General features: G+C 37.2%; 1 protein-coding gene across 6 annotated transcripts in view; it reads right to left on the bottom strand.

Annotated features, from left to right (window-relative positions):
- The window catches only part of LOC111173487 (pro-neuregulin-1, membrane-bound isoform), a 227,125-nt gene that overhangs the window by 143,022 nt on the left and 61,905 nt on the right, over positions 1–22,198 (bottom strand). For 2 of the 6 annotated variants that reach the window (XM_030762563.2, XM_030762562.2), the window contains exons 4-5: positions 14,466–14,516; positions 12,114–12,164 (exon numbers count right to left, since the gene is read on the bottom strand). The exons of 2 other annotated variants lie outside the window; for them this stretch is intronic. In XM_030762563.2, the coding sequence (XP_030618423.1) occupies positions 12,114–12,164; positions 14,466–14,516 (102 nt within the window). The remainder of the gene's footprint in view (positions 1–12,113; positions 12,165–14,465; positions 14,517–22,198) is intronic. 2 more of the 6 variants (XM_089903747.1, XM_089903746.1) reach the window with 1 other exon arrangement.

Here is a 22,198-nt window from a genome sequence, read left to right as displayed (position 1 = left end):
TTTTAAAGGTTCAAATAAACCGCCTATGTGTGCTTGAGTCACCTATTTGCTTCCTAAAGCTTATCTTGCTTTCACACAGCTTCATTTGCACATACAAGGTAATTCTCCTGCCCCCGTGATCTGTTCATTCTAAAACACACCCAGAACTCTTTGTATGGTTTATTTTTTCACAGATAACTTGAGGAAAGTCTAAACAAAGATGTATTTCTGCTCTGGAGCATTAGAGACATGAAATTAAGAAGCTTCTACAAGGAAGGAAGAGGAAAAAATCCATCTGGGTCAACTAAAGGGAAATGTACAAACTTTGTAAAATATCTGTTATGGCCACTTAATTTTTTCTCAGACATATTCCCTTCATATCACATTTTATCATAAAGATACCCTGGTCTGGGGCCTCCCTGGTGGCGCAGTGGTTGAGAGTCCGCCTGCCGATGCAGGGGACACGGGTTCGTGCCCCGGTACGGAAGATCCCACATGCCGCGGAGCGGCTGGGCCCGTGAGCCATGGCCGCTGAGCCTGCACGTCCAGAACCTGTGCTTCGCAACGGGAGAGGCCACAACACTGAAAGGCCTGCGTACCGCAAAAAAAAAAAAAAAAAAATACCCTGTCTGACAAGGTGGGCTGCTCCTAGCACATTTTATTACAGGGGGGACATGTTAGATTTTACAGCATTTAAAAAAAAATTTGCAGCAACTTCCTTCTTATAGTTCTGTAGACTGAGAATTATAAATAATCACGATCTGTTCTCATAGTTATCTTATTATGAATGGCATGTATTTCTATAGGTTGATGAAACAGATCTCTGAGTTAAAATGCAGGATAACAATTGTATAGAACATTATAAAATAACATTTAATATCTTATCTCCTGCAGATTTTTCTCTTAACATATCTTCATTCCTATATGGGGAATTTGTAGTTAAAAACTTGATCAAATGACGCAGAAGCTTCTTGTCAATTAGTCACTGTTCTCAAGCAATGAATTTTAAGAAAATTGAGAGAGGAATCATTTTAAAGGATAATTTTGCTTTCCAAAATTTAATAATTTTAATTGATTAATTTACTTTACTATTTTAATTTACTATATTTATCACTCAATTATAATATAACTAGACATACATTTTCAAGTTTACCACTTCTCCCACCTTTGGGCCAATTAAATGGCCTTTAGAAAATAAAAATTAAAAAACAGATTTTACCTAACAAAAATAAAATTCTTCAAGAAGTTGCAACCTTTCCATATAAATTTCCAGGTCACCTAATAAAAAATATCTCCTCGGATATATAAACATATCTTGTAAGTCCATCTATGTATCATGGAAAAGTTTCTGATACTCAACAGTAATTCAATTTATCACACTGTGGTAACACTCCTCTAAAATATCCAGTTAAGTTTCTAAATTCTTTAAAAATTCCCCAAACTACTTTCAAAACCCTACATAGTATCATCTAATTTCTGATGTCTCTTAATCTTAGTCTTCTACTTTTAATGGTAAATTATAGATTCTCATCATTTTTTAAAATGAGATAAATGTCACGATTCTGATTTCTTGGTAAAACGACCAAGCTTTAACTATAAGGCAGAAACAACAATTGGCTACTTTAAAGAAAAGACAACAGTAAAACCAATCATTACCCAAATAATGTTTTATTTTAAATCACATACCACAGAATGGATAAACATACTCTACCTTAAGCAATATTATTTTAAAAATAACTTGATTTAAAAGTCTGACCCCCAAATTCTACTTTATGTTATGATTATGTGTCGTCACACACAAAGAGCATAATTAACCACAATTAACCTTTTTAACTTTACTGCAAACTCCTTCAGTCCAAGGACTATCCTCTTTTCACCTCCCCCAACCATCTCCCCCTCCAAGAAATACACATCACAATTCCTAGCATTATGCTGGAACACAGTAGGACCTGGGTTATTAACTATTTGTTTGTTTTAATTAAAGAGAGGTAAGTCCTCAGTGATCTAAGAATCAAATAGCAGAAACAGGGCCACCAAATTTTCATCCTAAATTTACCACTCACTTGCTGTTTGACGTTAGTTGACACTTGGCCTATCCCTATGTGTATTTGACTATTCTTACAATTGAAATGGAGAGATTAATAGCCCCAAATTCCATTTAAAAATTAAAAGAAAGACTGATAAAATATTTTATCGTTGCAAATAAAAGTTCCTGCAAAAAAAAAAAAAAAAAAAGTTCCTGCAATAACAAAGCCAGTCTGTCTCTCCCTCCTTCTTTCTTTCTCTCTCTCTTTCTCCCTCTTTTCTTGCTTGATATTCACTGAAGAAGAGGCTCTGGAATACCTGAGCAAAAAACACCATGATAGCTCATATGTGATGAACTAACCCAACGTAAACACCCAGTCTCCTAAATAAGAGATAGTCAGGACCTTGAATGAAGATGAGCACAGCTTTAGGCTACAAAATCATTGGTTTTTAAGATTTTGTTGACCTCTGATAGATGGAGAGATAAAATGGAAAGTGCCATTCCAGCATTTCTTTGATGATTAGTTGACCTACGTCTAGAGGAGTTAATAATAAGAACAGGACAGAGAATAGTGAGAGATGCTCACAGATGAACTACTGGAGACATTATTTCCTCTAGGTTTTAGTGGTGACATCTATGAGGTTGATACAGCCTCAATCAGTGTAAGTTCACACTTTTCACAAGACCTGCTGAGTTTTCTATGCAATATTAAATGGAACAGACTAAGCATGCTTCTTTTCCTTTTCTTACTGGGAAAAAAAAAAAAAACACCAAAAACCCTAATCAACATTCAACTGCTTTGATGAAAGAAACTAGTAATTTTTCAAAATCTACTTAATCATGGATTAAAAAAAAAAGTCTGGATCAAGTACTTTTTAAAAAAATAAATTTACTTTATTTATTTATTTTTGGCTGCATTAGGTCTTTGTTGCTGTGCACGGGCTTTCTCTAGTTGCGGTGAGCAGGGGCTAGTCTTCATTGCGGTGCACGGGCTTCTCACTGTGGTGGCTTCTCTTGCGGAGCACAGGCTCTAGGCACGCGGGCTTCAGTAGTTGTGGCACACGGGCTCAGTAGTTGTGTCTCGCGGGCTCTAGAGCACAGGCTCAGTAGTTGTGGTGCATGGGCTTAGTTGCTCCAAGGCATGTGGGATCTTCCCAGACCGGGGCTCGAACCCGTGTCCCGTGCATTGGCAGGCGGATTCTTAACCACTGTGCCACCAGGGAAGCCCTGAATCAAGTACTTTTTGACTTTTAACTCCAAAGTCAGAACATTTTACCAATTTGAAAGTGCTTCCCATGCATTCTAATTGGAAAACTGTAACCCATTTTTCTACTCTTTTCTACTTTCTTCAGAAGAGCCTCAAAAGTTCCTGGATTAAAAGAGAGCATTCCTAAGAATGACGATAGTGAGCTCAGGTACTAACAAAGAGTCTTTTAAAAATGATATTTTGATTGTCTTCAGTTTTCTAACTCATGATTTTCTTTACAATGGTAAATTTGCTTGAATTTTGTCTGCCCAGTTAAATACTTTTCAATAACATCTATTTTTAACTTTCCATTAAAATTCTCTGTGAGCCCTGTTTCCTGATTCTTTTTTTTTTTTTTGCGGTACGCGGGCCTCTCACTGTTGTGGCCTCTCCCGTTGCGGGGCACAGGCTCCAGATGTGCAGGCTCAGCAGCCATGGTTCACGGGCGCAGCTGCTCCGCGGCATGTGGGATCCTCCCGTACCGGGGCATGAACCCGTGTCCCCTGCATCGGCAGGCGGACTCTCAACCACTGCGCCACCAGGGAAGCCCTGTTTCCTGATTCTTTTAAAGCTGTCTGCGCATCAGCTCTAGAGGGCTGTGTTGGTTTTGCCTGTCTGGCCCCTTCCCCCTGTTTAGGTGCAGAACCCTCCTCTCTGTAATGAACCCACACCATGCAGTTCCCATGGGGCTGAGCCTAGCTGCCTCACTGACCCAAACACACATAGCGGTGGAGATCTGTCCCAGTCCCTGCCCAGCTGGAGTCATTACTCTCCCTGGATACAAAATTATTTTAGGGGTAAGCATATGATGCAAGCAGAGCCAATCAGATTGTTTCTAAAAATTTGCTGTTTGGATAAGAAGTGGACTTTCTCTTCTTTTTAGATTATGAGCCCCAAGGGGATAGAGGCTAAGATACCAGCAGCTATCCCCCTATCAGACAGAGGGAACCCACTAAGAACAAAGCTAGCATTTGTAGAGAAGCAAAGCATACAGACTAAGAAATCATCGTATTATATCATGTGAGCTTCTGGATCAAACTGGGCCAGTTTTATAAGCCAATATACTCCCTTTATATTTAATCTCTTTGGAGGTGAATTTCTATCACCTGCAGTTGAGAAACTCCTAATTGAATCACCATCCATATTTCTTATTTTACTGATTTACCATGTTGTTCCTCTACCTTATTCCTTCCTTTTGAGGGGCGAGGGGGGCCTGTTTCCTATAGCATCCAGGGTCTTTTAATAATAGTTGGGCCTCTATTCCCATCTTCCTATTCCTCAGATCCCTAGATAACTTGAAAAAAAATGAAGAATGAAGAAATCCACCAAGTTCATCATTTATTTTGGTAAGTAAATTTATCAAAATCCTGCTGGCTCTGTTCTCCTAGATGCTTTTTTTGTATATGTCTCTCTGTCTCTAATCTCTTCAACATTTAAAAAATTTTTACATTTTGTATATATAATCCACCTCACTGCTCTATTCCTAATGATTAAAAACACTTACTGTAGTTTTAATACTTCTCTAAAAACAAGAAAAATAAAGACTTCCCTCTTGCAGCTGATATACAAAAAGATGGAAGATGTTTTTTAATGTTAAACGGAATATTCCAGTAAAAAGCCCCCAAAAGAATAAAATACAGAGAAATAATTGCTCTAGGGCTGATAATTTTCTACTACTGAGTTTAGCTATCATACAAATAATATCTAGGATTTACAGTATTATGTGATAGGTTAAATAGTAATCAGCCTGGAATAAGGTCATGCCTCTACCCCAAACTACCTCTATCAACTACCACTGAGGAAGATTTCCCTGTTTGTTGAAGATCTGATGCCTATTAGCACAATGGCTCTAAGATGATTCCCACCTCTGTAAATAGCATGTTTTGAAATAGATAAATCTCAAACTAACAAAGCCAAAGAGCAAGTCACTGAAATGATTCTAGACCGTTTTCTCCTCCTTTTATAGTATTAAACCTTTGAATTTTTTTTTTTTTTTTTTTGCGGTACGCAGGCCTCTCACTGCTGTGGCCTCTCCCGTTGCGGAGCACAGGCTCCGGACGCGCAGGCTCAGCGGCCATGGCTCACGGGCCCAGCCGCTCCGCGGCATGTGGGATCCTCCCAGACCGGGGCGCGAACCCGCGCTCCCCGCATCGGCAGGAGGACTCTCAACCACTCTGCCACCAGGGAAGCCCAAACCTTTGCATTTTGTTGCTATTAACTAAGGGTTCTCCTGTCCATTTCATTACACCTTGTAGACTGTGGAGAGTATTTCACTTAAAAGCTGACTGCCCTTTTTTTTTTTTTTTTTTTGTAAGAAGCCCTCTTCTTTCTTTCTTTCTTTTTTTTAAGAAGCTCAAGCTGCACGGATGGACCTAGAGATTGTCATACTGAGTGAAGTAAGTCAGGAAGAGAAAGACAAACATCATATGATATTGCTTATATGTGGAATCTAAAAAACCGGTACAAATGAACTCATCTACAAAACGGAAATAGAGTTACAGATGTAGAAAATAAACTTATGGTTACCAAGGGGTAAGCGGGGGGAGGGATAAATTGGAAGATTGGGATTGACATATACACACTACTATATATAAAATAGATAACAAATAAGGACCTACTGTATAGCACTCAATACTACTCAATACTCTGTAATGGCCTGTATGGGAAAAAAATCTAAAAAAGAGTGGATATATATATAACAGATTCACTTTGCTGTACACCTGAAACTAACATGACATTGTAAATCAACTATACCCCAATAAAAATTTTAAACCACTTAAAAAAAAAAAAAAAAGGAAGCTCAAGGTAGTTGCATGGATCCTATAAGACTTTGTAATTAAAAAAAATACGATTGAAATCAGAAGATTCAGGCTTAAACTTCCGTTCTACCACCTATGTATGTTGTTTTTGAATTTGGACATGTCAGAAATTTCTGAGTCTCACCTCCCTCACCTGACAAATGGGATGAAATCTAGGTCACAGAATTACTGTGTGAATAAATGACTCAATCTATGAAAATATACCCTGTAAAATATACAGTAGGCTACAAATATCAGTTATTTATATATACATAGCACACACACATATTTGTCTGGGTCAAGAGAATAATTTTGGAAAAGGTTAATTTCAACTGGATACAAAAGGTTAAGGATGATTTAGTTATAAGCTTGATCAAAGGTTTTCTCTTATCAAGTAGTGGAATGCAATGATAGACACTGAATGCCTTTAGAAAGGCAGAACTGAAGAATTATATTACAGTTGCAGGGAGTACTGTAAAGGAAAATGTAAGACACATTCACATACAAAATGAATGAACTAAGCATGAAGGTGATATGAATGACTGTGACATACAAGCCCCTACTCTTGCTTCAAGTCAGCGTATTGTCCTAAAAATCTGTAACTAACTCTCTAGGCAATCAGAAAATGGAAGTAAGACCAGTTGGGCAATCTCCACTTAAAATTTTTCTTTTATTGCTATAGGATGCATGGCAATTTGTTTGTCATTCTCCACAAGAGACAGAGCCACCACACCCTTGAAAAGACCGTGTTTATAGAAACCTGGAAACACAATTTGCATTCAATTAGAAGTAGCTGTCTAACGGTGACAGGACAGAGTTCATATTTTGCCACCAATAAAGATCTGAAATAGGAATGCCATTTTTCCAGCTGAAAGTCATTTAGGAAAGGTCTGGGCAGTACTGTCTACATTTAGAGTAGGTCAGTCAGTTACAGCTGAGAATGGAAGTAAGAACAGTAACTCTGAACTTCACCAGTGGATCAGCAGACCTGGTCCAATCTAATCAATACATAGCACAGCACTATTCCCAAGGGAACATGCTGTATCTGATTATAACAAATGTCTCTGCAGACAAAAGACATTTTTTTCCTTCAGCTAGCTCTTTTAGTTGCCAAATTAAAGATTCAATTGTTCATTTCAATCAGAAATTTCAAAGAGGACTTCTTGGATAAGTTCCTTTCAAATGCAGTCTTAGCTGAGACTATATAATATTTTGGAAAAGACAGTGATTTCTTGGCATACAACTTTCAGCACCACCATTTAGACTGAAAATCATCAACTCCTTTCCTCCTCCAACAATAAGGATATTTTCTTATGTTGTTCAAATAAAATGGTAGGACTCCCTTGATTTCCATTTTCTTCAAAGACACACACATTTTTCAGTTACTGGCTCTCTTCTGTCTATAGAGGAGACCATCTAAAACAAGGCTGTGCTAAATGATTCACATTCATTTTCTCATATTAGGCTTCTCAATATAGTTTGAGATAAACAAGGTTATACAGACAGAAACTGAGTCTTAAGGACATTAAATAAATTGCCTAAGAACACACAGTAATTAACAGCACTAGTATTTAGACTTAAGGACATGAGTCCATCTGACGTCTGTGTTCTTTTCATTCCCCCTCACCACCTGTCACGCTTTGACGGGTAACATAAAGATTATATGGGCTCAGCTGGTTCAAAGCAATGCATTGACCTTAATCTGCCACACATACACCCAATCCACTTTGTATCAGAGACTACTTTTCCACCCATTCACAGAATCTCATTCCTTTTCATATTAAAGGCTTTTTTTGTTTTGAGGCAACAAAACCTCATGCATTACGGCAGGCTAGCGTACTGCCTGGGTTTGAATCCTGCTTGTGGGACTTTAGACAAAATACATCAGTTTCATCATTTGAAAAATGGAAGACGGTTTTATGGGAACCATGACTCAGCATCCATGGAAATCACCTTGTGCAGTGCCTGGCACAAAGTGAGCCTTCAATAAAGATTTGCTATTACTACTGTTATTATTTGAAACATATATTTCAATTATTTAAGACTGTTTTCCAGAAACTTCTCTTTATTTTCTTTCCTATTACTATTCATTAGACTTCCCATTTTTGTTTCTCTCATTTTTATATTAAATTGGAATGGATGGGGCTTAATTCAGTAAAGTGGTTGGTAAAACAATTGTATTTTTTACAGCATTTGACAAAATCGTCTGCAAAATGGGGTCACCAGCAGCTGGCAATTCAGACAGAAATCATTATGGTTTGTTCTAAACAATCCATTTACTTTTTTGCTGATGCTGTGTAAAGCAGGAACAAGACAGTCCTACTAACTGTTTTATAAATTTCAAGTTCTTTTCTACAACCTGTCACGTGTAATAGGACACTCATTTAGCAAATTATTTATATGTTTTAAGTCACAGACGCCTCATTTACAAAAGAGTAAAATAAAATAAAGGAAAATAATGCTAATCTTTACCAGATTATTATAAGAAACTTTAAAAAAATTTATAAATTAACAACCCTAAAAAGAGTGAAAGTATAATGCAAATTCCCAAATTCAAAAAGGAAGTAGTTAAAATTTGCCTTACAAAAGGAAGGATTAGTAACTTTGCTATTTCACCCATATTTATAAAATGCTAGGAAAAATAAATAGAAACAGGGCAAAAATGATACAGCATTTGTAGATGAAACATAAATCTCTTAAAATCTCCAGTCAAGAATGATTTCTGAATCGTTACAGTGATTTTAAAAATATTATTAAAAAAATTTTAGATTAGAAAAATATTTTTCAAAATTTCTGACTAGCATTTCATGACATGGGAAAAACACTTATGGTTCATTAAATAGATAGAAGGCGGAGAAGTAAAAAGCCAGAAGGAAGAATACCGATTCGAAGAAAATATACTAAAATACTAGCAATAGTATTTTGGATAGGTAGGTAGGCAATTTTAATTTTCTTCTTTTCGTTTTTTTTTCTACTCCAATATGAGTTACAGAGGAGAAAAGGAGAACTTGAAGGGCTGCAGTGATCAGGGAAGGATACCACAGAAGACACCTGGCATACCAGACAGGGTTCTGAGCAGGGCCACGAACATGAACTACCACTGATAAACCCTCCCAAGATTTACCCAGAGGTGAGATGTTCTCAGAACCAGCACTGACAGTTAAGGGGACGTTTCCCTATGAAGGCGTGCACACTTGTACCAAACGAACTGAAAAGTAATAAGGCTCCCTCACCCTTTTTTAACACCGACGCCCAAAGCACACCAAATCTTTCTAATACACAACAGGTTTGCTGAATCCATACTACTTCAGAAAGAGTTTTCAAAATTCACTTTACAAAAAACACCAATGTCAACAGTTCAAAGAATGGAGGCCACACACACGATTACATTGTAATAGCACAGGTTGCTTTTCACATACGGGGATTTACACGTCTCCTTCCTGGCTGAAACACAGTGAAAAGAAACCTATTCAGGGCTGATTATTTCTGACCCATGTGAACTTATCCAAGGCCTTTGACTCTTTTATATATTTTGAATTTTTAAGTCCAGTTTATTGCGATTGCTGGTTCCTCAAGTTTCAGCTCCAGCCTTTACTAAGCTGTGTTTCCATCACAGCTCTACTCCAGTGCAGAATTCCCCTGAATGCAGCCTTTGGATGAGCTGAGTACCTCATGCTGCTCTCACCTAAGACTAGACTTAGGATCCTGCCACTATTGGTTTATATTTCCAAAGTACAGAGTATATTTTCACGAGATTAAAAAATGTATTCATACTAACACAACATTGTAGAGCAACTATACTCCAATAAAATTAATTTTAAAAAACTGGCCAAATCATAGAGTCTATTTAAATATCTTATTTCCATGGAAAACAGGGTAAATAAATAAACCAAAGCTTTATAAATGGAAGCAAATATTGTATTGTACCCTATACTATGAGTTAGTGGAGAAAAACATTTTTCAAGTCTCTTGTTAATATGTGAGTGAACTTATCAAAATTGATGACACGCACACTCCATGCATGAAGTATATCACTCTTTCAGGGAAGTGATTAAATTTCATCTCCTGGATCACTGGGAAGGTGAGGGCATGAATCTTTCAGTGGTGTACAAGGGGATGATCACTTATTTCCTGAATTCTTCTTCCTCTTCCAGTTACGATTTGGCACAGGAATTATAGAAGTTGTGTCTCTTTTATTACATGTTTACTTACTTCTGGGACAAAACAAAGCTGTGCTCTTAAGTTATCACAAATAGAATTCAACCGTAGAGAAAAAATAAAAAGTATTCATTAATCAGTTCAGCAGTATTTACTGAGAGCCCACCATGAGTGGGGAGTGATGTATGGTACACTGAAATATTTTAACATAAAGGTACACAAAGCCTTCGTTCTTACTTTTAAATCTTTACCAAATACAAGGAACGAATTCTGCTGAGAGTTAGAGATCAGAGTCAGATTTCAAAATTATTTCTCTCTCAACAGTAGTATTGCAGTGAATAGAAATGTAAACTGAGAGATTCACTTCAGTTCCCTAAGTATTTCTTCCATTCCCAAACTACTCGGATATGTTTAAGGATCGCCTCCATTGCCCCATTAATGATAGCATGAAGGGTTCCAATTACAAGAGTTTCAATAACTTTCTTCAATGAATCATGCAGGGGAGAAATTATTCCCAGACAAAAGGCCAGAAAGAAAACCCTAGTATTTGCTTTTATATAATAAACACTCAAAAATAGAAAACAAAGCTCATCATGATTCCTCAATGCTGGTTAGCTAAAATCTACATAATTATACTAATCTTTTTGTAAGTAGAATTAAATAACAAATATTCAAACTCCCCAGAAGGGATTATCATTTTGGAGTATGTAATGAGTGTCCTTAGGGGAAGCCGATCTACTCCTAGCATTTCATTTCCTGTTGATCTTACTAGATTGTTGCCATCAGTGCAGTCAAACAATGCTTTATCTAGCTAAAGTATAGCCAAAACATCATCCTTCGTGCAATAAAAAGTATGTGTGCCTTGTTTCGTTACAGCCTGGGTACCACCAACCCAAAGAGAATGGTTTTAGAACCAAACTGGATATTTAAACAGACTGGGAAAACTACTGAAGTTGCCAAAAGTAAATACTTTCTTTTCAAGTATTTTCTACCATGCTGATAACCAAAGGAAATTGTTCATTAAACACACTCTCCAGGCTGGAACAGAATAATTGGGAATATCTATGTACTGAAGAGCTTATCAAACTGAGCATGAGTTTTAAATAAAGAGCTAAAATCAGGGAGAGAAAGACTGGAGTTATAAGTTTTATTTTCAAGGCCTGATAAATTCCCCTGTTGCATATCAAAATTTAATTCTACGCTATTCACAATTTATCAGTATCAAAACTATTTTTACTAGTCCTTGCTAACTTCTTAAGTTCCCCTGACACGGCACAAAGCACCAATCAATCTAAACAGTTGTAGACCTCCATAAACACAAAGCACATTTCACATTAAACACAGGAAAACGAATCTGAGATCTTGCCTAGGGACTTGCTTTCAAACATTTTCATAATTAGTCACTTGCTATAGAATTTGAATTGAGGGCATCTATGTATAGTTTCCTTACTCCATCACAGCAGACTTTATATGAGAACTGAGGTGCTTTGGAATAGAGGCCCCAAACAGCTGAGTATCATGCCTTAGGCAGTTGCTGAAGGCATCAAGACACACTTAAAAAAGAAAAGAAAAGAAACAACCCACAATGTTCTCTATTGCTCACCCAGAACTAGGCCTCAGAGACTACATGGCTATTTTCCAATATTTGAAGACATTACATTATCCTAAAACTACTACATATGTGGTATCTTTTAATATCCATATGTATCTCAGGGGGAGGGGATATCTGGTCGACCCCAACCATAGCAGGAGGTCATTTCTATTCCAAACAGCAAATACCATCCTGTTCCCAAACTTGATACCCCATCCCTCAATAAGGGCAGGGGCGAGACATGAACATAATCTTTGGAAGCAGATAATTGTCTTGGGTTAAAAACTAGTGAACAGAATATATAAATATACTTACATGAAGAAGTATTTGCTCCTTCTGTTGATACTGATATTCTAATGGGAGACTCTATAAAACATAAAAGTGGAATGAAGCTTTATTGAGTCATGCCACTTGGATTCTTAAATTAGAAATTTTGCCAGCCTTGGGTATCATCTAGAAAAAGAGGCCTAGAAAATGGTGCAACAGAAAAGCTGAAAGCATCTCAAAGTCAAAGGGAGATATATGCAATATTCAAAGACCACAAAGGAATGTTTCTGTAGGCCAGACCCAAAGACTTTAGAAAGAGATGCAAAAGGGGCTGGTCCATCTGCAAAGATACCCCCAACACACCAAGTGCTGCTCCAATTTCCTAAAACCACTACTCTGAACAGATCCACACTCCAGGTGAGACAGATAATTCCTTCTCTTAGGTTGGTCTTGATTTTAAGAAACATGAAACCAAAGAGAACAATCCCCAGTTTCAGAGAGAGAATGAAAGGCAACTTTCATGCTTAGAGGGAGAAAAAAAAGAAGAAGAAGAATGACAATATTTTCAGGCGAACTGCTCTGCATAAACATCTTGGCCAAATGTGGTGCTGACTGAAGTCCATGCAAGTCCACTAGAGCAATTACTTCAAGATTGAATAAAACGTGCTAAATAAATACATAATACAATCATGGGGGAGGTACAGTAGCATGACTCTCTTAGGTAGCAAGGATAAAGGAAGGAAAGCCAGTACTTAAGTAAGGCAGAGCATAAAACATACCTCATGCAGAAAAAAAGCATGGGACCTAAGGGTTTTTATGAGTAAGAAATAAGAACAACTCAGTATCAAAGAAGGATTCTTCGCAACCAGAAATTCAGCAACCAGAAAGTTATAAAGATTCAAGTCATATCAGAAAGTACTAGTTACAGTCACTCCAAATTCCCAAGGCAAGCACCCCATGAATTTAAAAGCTCAGGTCTGTAACAGCATCTACTGGGGTTGGATAATGAAGTCCTTACATTAAAGAAATGCCAGAGTGAAAGGTGAGGAAATTCAGAAACTCTACAAATTATTTCTTTTTCTCTCCCTTCTCTCTCTTTTTTTCTCTTTCTATTACTCAGAAAAGTAAGATTCTCTTACACTCCAGGATCATTCCACCTTACAACACACATACTTACATCTCAGTAATGACAAATTAATATGCCCTCAATACGGCCAAAGAGGTCTAGGACATAGAGAAAGTTAGCTTTTATGATTTTGTACAATGGCTTTGAAGGGAAGAGGCCAAACTGGGGAAGGTAAGCTAGAAAATGGCTGTGTTAGATCACATGGCCTCCAAGAGCTTCAACAAGGTAGAGGCCATAATGAAAAAAAAAAAAAAAAAATCAATGAAGCCAAAGCATTAACTATGGGGTAATGAAAAGAATACTGAGCTTGAAGTATCTGCTCTCCCACTTGCTGAGATACATGACTCAACATTTCTACTGCTTCAGTTTTCTGATCTGTAAAATGAAGAAAAATACTGCCTTGTTTCACAAATCTGTGTGATTATCAAATGAGATGTAAAAATCTTTGTAAACTGTGAAGTATCATGCGAAAAACAAGTTATCATCAAACCTCTGAAGTGAGTTCTGAATCTAGGTCTCCAAAAACTTGTTCCCAACTAAATGTTTATTTTTAAATATTCTAAGGTTCTCTTAACTATGGAACTGCAGAGGTTAAGAAAAAGTAAGTAAAAAACTTAAATTCACAGTAGCTGAATTACATTCACAGCTAGTGGAGAAATCATCGAATTAGGGTTATACATGTGTTTAGCAGAATTGGGTTTTAAGTAGCGAATATATGCTCAGACCACAACTGCTATCAGCAAATATTATAGGCAAGTGACAAACAAACAAAAACCAAAAAAAGACCCCAAAACAAACAAAAAAGGCAACAGCATTTTAAGAAGTCAGGCCTATAACTGTGTTTTTGTTCAAGTTTAGTGACCCACAACCGATCATTAAGAGCCCAAAGGTCAGAGGTCAGACACTGATACATTATCCAGGAATAAACTCTGATGGATGAATGAGGGCAGAGACAGCTCAGAGAAGCACCTAGAAAGATATCAAAACTGAAGTTACAACCCAGACGTCTCCTTTCCTGGTCTAACGTCCCTAAGTTGTATCTCGGTTTCTTTTTCTCATGCCTGCCTCTTGGGTCCAAGTTCAGACACACAGCAAAAACCGGACTCTTTTAAGTAAAATCCGAAAAAGCAGACTGAGCTGGAGAAAAATACTGGAGCAGAAAACAAGAGCAGCTGAAATGTGGATGCAGAAGGGGTTCTGATTAGTAGGAGGAACAGCCAGCTATGATGCCTGTCGCTCTGGTTAGTAAAACTTGACGAGCTTATTTTCCTTACCTGAAGACACATACGCTGTCTCAGTTGAGGCTGGCATGCCAGTGATGATCTCTGCAAAAAAGAAAAGGTGATAGGACATTATGATGTACAGTCAGGAGGCTGGGAGCCAGTTCCACAGCCTTCCTCCAAATAAAAAAAATGTGTGTAAAGGAAGAAAGTACTGCAAGGGGACGATGAAAGCCCAGGCCTCATACATACAGAGAGCGAGAAACGCAAAAAAAAAAAAAAGACTATCGGGATAAGTAGTTCTTCTTTCTTGGGCAAAGAGCATGAGATGGGCTGTGACAGAATAATTAGGAAGAATTCCCTGCCCCCACTGGGGTCAGTGAAGAAGAATACATAGCAAAGGGCTCCTCTTCAGAAAGGAAGATGGAAACGGCAGAACCAAGAAAAATCAAAGCTGGAAGGTCAAAACTGTGGTCAAAATTTTAAAATATTAGATCTTTGGAGAATTACATTTCTGTCCAAACCAAAAGCAAGTCATGTTTCCAGTCGGGATTGATGAAAAACATCAAGTTCTGGTATCAAATGCTACATAAAATTGCCAGTGGTAATCAAGATGGGTGTCTCATCATTTCAGCTACTCGGAGCAGGGCACAGAGCACGTAGGCAGCTCCCAACTCAAGGAAATGCAGAATGAACCTGTACACTTCCGGATGCACTAGCGTCATGGGAATTGTGACAGTACTGTTCAAACTCTGACTTGTTTTCTTACTGCCTTTATGAGGGAATAAAGGATGAATACACTGTCTAATTCTGTATTCACCCAGTCCTTCCGAAAGGGCTTCAGTTCGTTAGAATCTAACGTTCTCAGTGAGGCATAGGTTTACTGGACGTAGAGATGCAATGGTGGATATTATTCAGCTTCCACTGTGTGTATAATTATTGTCAAATGATTTACTATTTATTCACCAGGACAAAAAGAGAAGTTGAATCTGTTGTGATATATATATATATTACGAAAGTTACTAGATCCTACTAAAATCCTAAGTATGTCATATGTTATCATTTTATGTTGGAATTAATAGTCTGTTAATCAAGGAGTTGGAAATGTTCACGATCAGTATAACCATCTTTAAATATACTTATGACCACTTAGGGCTTCCATGATAGAACTAGTCTAGTAGGTAAGATGAATTAATTTAAGTGGCAATGTTTCTTCAAGCTGAGAGGCTCTGGGGGTAAATGGTTTAGTGGAATTGGGAAAAAAAATGGCATGTGAGATTCAGCAGGATGTTTAAGAATAAGCATCAAGTTAAATATGAGTGTATATAAACATCAGAAATATATCTTTAGTAGGACCAGTTTGTGTTTTTTCTCATGCAATTTAAATATGGATGGCCCTCTCTAATGAGGCATTAGGAAGAAAAACCATTCAAGGTGCAAGATTATTATCAAGCCACCAGTCACCTACATCGGCTCTTACACCCACTAAAAATGGGATACAGTGAAAAGAATCAGCATGTGAGGGTGTATGATGTCCTTGGGACTTTCACAAGCAGCAGGCATTAAAGAAGATATTCTGAGTTGGTGCTATGACGTATCTGTTTCTGAAGTGGCTTTCTTCTTATGGGCTGTAGAAAATGATAACGGTTTTTCTTCGGGGAAAAGTTAAACAGATAGCAACATTTCTATCAAAGATTCACAGCATTTGTCTTTCTCTGTGAGTAGCTAGAAGAAGATCCAAGTTTCCAAGCAACTACCCACATTGGGAGAGATGCTTTCTCATTCTGTTCACGGGACTCATCAATGACACAACAGCCAGACTGAAGTAAGAAGCTCAGGGTCATAAGAACTGGGCAAAAATCCCCATCCTGGTATGAGTATCAAGACTCTTTCCACATTTATTTATTTTCTTTTTTATCCGGTACGCAGGCCTATCACTGTTGCGGCCTCTCCCGCTGTGGAGCACAGGCTCCGGACGCGCAGGCTCAGCGGCCATGGCTCACGGGCCCTCACATTTATTTTTGGCAAACCAAGTAGTCCCCTGTGACCTTCCAAAAAATAAACAAAACAAAAACCCCAGAATCAGAGCTATTCTATCTTCAGCATAAAAGATCTCAATGGGAAGAAAGGTTAACCATAACATTTCCTTGTTTCATTGAATGATACATACATAAAAATACCAGAACAGGAGGTTAGTACAAAAATGTATCTACATGTAGACAACTTAAAATAACCTCCCTTTCTAAAATTAGAGTTTATCCTGGAGACCTTATAAATATCTTTAATGGTTATGGTTCAAATAAAAAACTTTTGAATTATCTTGGGGTTAATACAAGCTCAGAACTTGTATACTTCTATACTAAAAGAATTTTGCTGGGCTCCCCTGGTGGCGCAGTGGTTGAGAGTCCACCTGCCGATGCAGGGGACACGGGTTCGTGCCCTGGTCTGGGAAGATCCCACATGCCGTGGAGCGGCTGGGCCCGTGAGCCATGGCCGCTGAGCCTGCGTGTCTGGAGCCTGTGTTCCGCAACGGGAGAGGCCAGAACAGTGAGAGGCCCGCGTACCGCAAAAAAAAAAAAAAAAAAAAAAAAAAAGAATTTTGCTAATAAGAAAAGTTAATCTTTTTGATTAAGACCACTCAGCAAACATTTTTATGTGTTTTGGGTAGAATTCATAGATTGAGAAAACAACCTTTTGTTATAAGGGTGATTGAAAATAATTTTGTTACAATTACAGATTTAAAAAAAATTATCGAGTCCTGAAATCTCCTTGATTTTTATTTAAGCAACACATCTTTCCCCTTAGTAATTTGGTATATTAAATTTGTTAATTTATAAAGGACATCCCCTTCATTACTGCAAATTAATAGGGATTTAGAATCATCAAGAATTGAATACAGCTGAGCAATTTATGCTGCGTAGGCAAGGAAACATATGGAACATTAGTATATTTGTAATGTTCGAGTGCTTTTTTAATAAACTGGATTTGTTCTCAAGAAAAAGTGGCAGTGTCTGAAAAATAACACCTTCTGGAAAGGAATTTTTCTAATTATTATGTATGCATGGCTTGTTTGAGATTTCATCATGAGCACAATATACTAAACAACTATTTAGCAAAATACACATAAACAAATACAAGCATACATATATCTGTGTGAATTCAAATATCCAATTGTGTGACTCTTTATTATTCTAAAATCACAGGTCATTATTGTGCCTTCAAAAATTGTGATCAAGTCATTTTTTTAAAGATTTAAGATGGGCATACTTATTAGCACTGGTAAAAATGATTTTGAGCATCTGAATCCTTGCTCATAATCAGAGCTTAGTCTTAAGCAAATGAGAAATTGTGAACTTAACAAATGGTGTAGAGGCAGGATGGATACCATGCATTGAAAAGACAGCTCTTTTCCACTCATATTACTCTTCCTTATTACACTTCATGGGAATCCTACATAATGCAACATACATGGAGACTACTATACAAACTATAAAACATATTTTATGTGCTTCTTAGTATAACTATAGGTTGTTCACCAATATCATGGCATTTCTAACAACATTGTCAATGTGGGTTACCCACATGAGCTAATTTTTGAAAGGGCCAATTGATATATTAATCAAATTTTGTGGAAATATTTTTTTCTGCTCATCTAAAATGAAACAGCTCTTTTATTGCTAGGAGCCCAGTTGCTCCTATGGGATCTTGGATCTCACTCAAATGATTTTTCTCCTGATTAAAACAAGAAAACCTAGTAGAAGATATGATTGATTAGTTGTATATTCTCCTGTATTAATCTTTTAAAAGACAGCAGTACTTAATTAATTTGAAAACCAGTTACGTCTATTATTCTCTTCCTTAATCTGCTGCCCCGGAGTTTTTATAGAGCTTCTTAGCTAAGAATTAATGACTAAATTAAGGTTTCCTCTATAAAGACCAAGCCAAATAAGATACAAATTAAAATCAACATACAGGGTATGATCTGTGTGAACATGGTGTATGTGGCCTTTTAAACTACTATATTTGAATTCATGAAAGGAATCCACCTGTAATCCATCACGTAATTGATGATTGCCTAGAGATCCTGTTTTGTACGAAAACTCAATTGGACTTTGGTAGACTTACATAATCCCAGAAGTCATTAGCAGACTGCATAGGTTTATATCTGTCTACTGTATGACAAGTTCTTTTTTCCAAATAAGGTAGGGATTAAAAGGCATTGGAAATGACCAAAAACACATATAAGTTTCTAAAATACTTAACAAAACAATTAGCTATATGTACATTCTTTTCTAAATGCTTGAAGATATTGGAAATATGGTCACTGTTTCACTCAAGCATATAATGATTCGAGGGGAAATTCACAGTTTTTTCGTATTATTTCATTTATATCTAGTTGTTAATCTCAGCAGATCTAAACAATGGATTTCATTGCAGGAAGTTTATAAGATTAGATGGAAGACTTTTATGATCTGTGCTAATTTTATTCTAATAGTTCTCCGGCTGTCATAATGGGATTAAAAATAGTGTCAAACAGCAAGCTCATCTCGCTAAATTTTTCTTTTTTTCCTAAGGAGAAAAGAAAACACAGTCTTCCATGCATGTTTCCTTCTAACTCCTGCCATCCCTCCTAGAATCTTGTCCTAAAGTATGAACATCTAAGTGCCAGGAAGGCACCTGTGTGAGAATTTAAGTAAATCACAAGAAATCCTTTGCATAGAATGAAATTAGGATAATTAGCTCACAGCCACATACCAGGATCTTTCATCAAGGCAACCTATATAGAAATTATCAAACTGTAGTTACGTACTTATCGGAGAAATGAGTTAGACCACACAAAATAAACAAAATGACTAATATTTCATAGATAATATAATTAAAACCTCAAGGGGAGTTCTACATAATATAATATTTTGGCAACATGTTCTTATTTTTAAGTCTTTTTTTCCTAGGACACCCCTCCCCCATACTGGGGGTGGGGGGATTCTTGAGAATTCTACTCTCTCAGCCCAAGTCAATGGTAAATACACATTTAAGAAGAGATGGTTTATCACCCTGATACCAAAACCAGACAAAGATGTCACAAAAAAAGAAGACTACAGGCCAATATCATTAATGAACATAGATGCAAAAATCGTCAACAAAATACTAGCAAACAGAATCCAACAGCACATTACAAGGATCATACAGCATGATCAAGTGGGGTTTATTCCAGGAATGCAAGGATTCTTCAATATACGCAAATCAATCAATGTGATAAACTATAGCAACAAATTGAAGGAGAAAAACCATATGATCATCTCAATAGAGGCAGAAAAAGCTTTTGACAAAATTCAACACCAATTTATGATAAAAACCCTCCAGAGGGAACTTACCTCAACATAATAAAAGCCATATATGACAAACCCACAGCCAACATCGTTCTCAATGGTGAAAAACTGAAACCATTTCCACTAAGATCAGGAACAAGACAAGGTTGCGCACTCTCACCACTCTTATTCAACATAGTTTTGGAAGTTTTAACCACAGCAATCAGAGAAGAAAAAGAAATAAAAGGAATCCAAATTGGACAAGAAGAAGTAAAACTGTCACTGTTTGCAGATGACATGATAATATACATAGAGAATCCTAAAGATGCTACCAGAAAACTGCTAGAGCTAATCAATGAATTTGGTAAAGTAGCAGGATACTAAATTAATGCACAGAAATCTCTTGCATTCCTATACACTAATAATGAAATATCTGAAAGAGAAATTAAGGAAACACTCCCATTTACCATTGCAACAAAAAGAATAAAATACCTAGGGATAAAACCTACCTAAGGAGACAAAAAACCTGTATGCAGAAAACTAAAAGATACTGATGAAAAAAATTAAAGATGATACAAACAGATGGAGAGATATATCATGTTCTTGGACTGGAAGAATTGATAATGTGAAAATGACTATACTACCCAAAGCAAGCTACAGATTCAGTGCAATCCCTATCAAACTACCAATGGCATTTTTCACAGAACTAGAACAAAAAATTTCACAATTTGTCTGGAAACACAAAAGACCCCAAATAGCCAAAGCAATCTTGAGAAAGAAAAACAGAGAGCTGGAGGAATCAGGATCCCTGAGTTCAAACTATAATACAAAGCTACAGTAATCAAGACAGTCAGCTATATACATATAGCTGACTCACTTTGTTATATAGCAGAAATATAGATCAATGGAACAGGATAGAAAGCCCAGAGATAAACCCATGCACATATGGTCACCTTATCTTTGATAAAGGAGGCAAGAATATACAATGGAGAAAAGACAGCCTCTTCAATAAGGGGTGCTGGGAAAACTGGACAGCTACATGTAAAAGAATGAAATTAGAATACTCCCTAACACCATACACAAAAATAAACTCAAAATGGATTAAAGACCTAAATGTAAGGCCAGACACTATAAAAATCTTAGAGGAAAATATAGGGAGAACACTCTATGACATAAATCACAGCAAGATCCTTTTTGACCCACCTCCTAGAGGAATGGAAATAAAACCAAAAATAACCAAATGGGACCTAATGAAACTTCAAAGCTTTTGCACAGCAAAGGAAACCATAAACAAGATCAAAAGACAACCCTCAGAATGGGAGAAAGTATTTGCAAACGAAGCAACTGACAAAGGATTAATCTCCAAAATATACAAGCAGCTCATGCAGCTCAATATCACGAAAACAAACAACCCAATCCAAAAATGGGCAGAAGACCTTAATAGACATTTCTCCAAAGAAGATATACAGATTGCCAACAAACACATGAAAGGATGCTCAACATCACTAATCATTAGAGAAATACAAATCAAAACAACAATGAGGTTATCACCTCACACTGGTCAGAATGGCCATCATCAAAAACTCTACAAACAATAAATGCTGGAGAGGGTGTGGAGAAAAGGGAACACTCTTGCACTGTTGGTGGGAATGTAAATTGATACAGCCACTATGCAGAACAGTATGGAGGTTCCTTAAAAAACTAAAAATACAACTACCATACGACCCAGCAATCCCACTACTGGGCATATATCCTGAGAAAACCATAATTCCAAAAGAGTCATGTGCCATAATGTTCACTGCAGCACTGTTTACAATAGCCAGGACATGGAAGCAAACTAAGTGTCCATCAACAGATCAATGGATCAAGAAGATGTGGCACATATATACAAGGGAATATTACTCAGCCATAAAAAGAAATGAAATTGAGTTATTTGTAGTGAGGTGGATGGACCCAGATTCTGTCATACAGAGTGAAGCCAGAAAGAGAAAAACAAATACCGTATGCTAACACATATATATGGAATCTAAAAAAAATTAAAAAATGTGGTTCTGAAGAACCTAGGGGCAGGACAGGAATAAAGATACAGACGTAGAGAATGGATTTGAGGACACGGGGAGGGGGAAGGGTAAGCTGGGATGAAGTGAGAGAGTGACATGGACATATATACACTACCAAATGTAAAACAGATAGCTAGTGGGAAGCAGCCGCATGGCACAGGGAGATCAGCTCATGCTTTGTGACCACCTAGAGGGGTGGGATAGGGAGGGTGGGAGGAAGACGCAATATGGGATATGGGATATATGTATACGTAGAGCTGACTCACTTTGTTATATAGCAGAAACTGACACCACATTGTAAAGCAATTATACCTCAATAAAGATGTTTGGCCGTGTGGCAGTTTATAACCAGAGTACCTCTTCCCAGAATCTTGAGGGACAGGGATGTGACAACATGAAGGTAGTGAATTTACGTCCC

This window comes from Delphinapterus leucas, chromosome 21, assembly GCF_059928025.1.
Source record: "Delphinapterus leucas isolate spDelLeu-1000000601 "Yukka" chromosome 21, BTC_Dleu_Yukka2, whole genome shotgun sequence".
Taxonomy (NCBI): domain Eukaryota; kingdom Metazoa; phylum Chordata; class Mammalia; order Artiodactyla; family Monodontidae; genus Delphinapterus; species Delphinapterus leucas.
Note: the sequence above shows the minus strand (reverse complement) of the source record. Positions and strands in the feature narration are given on the sequence as shown.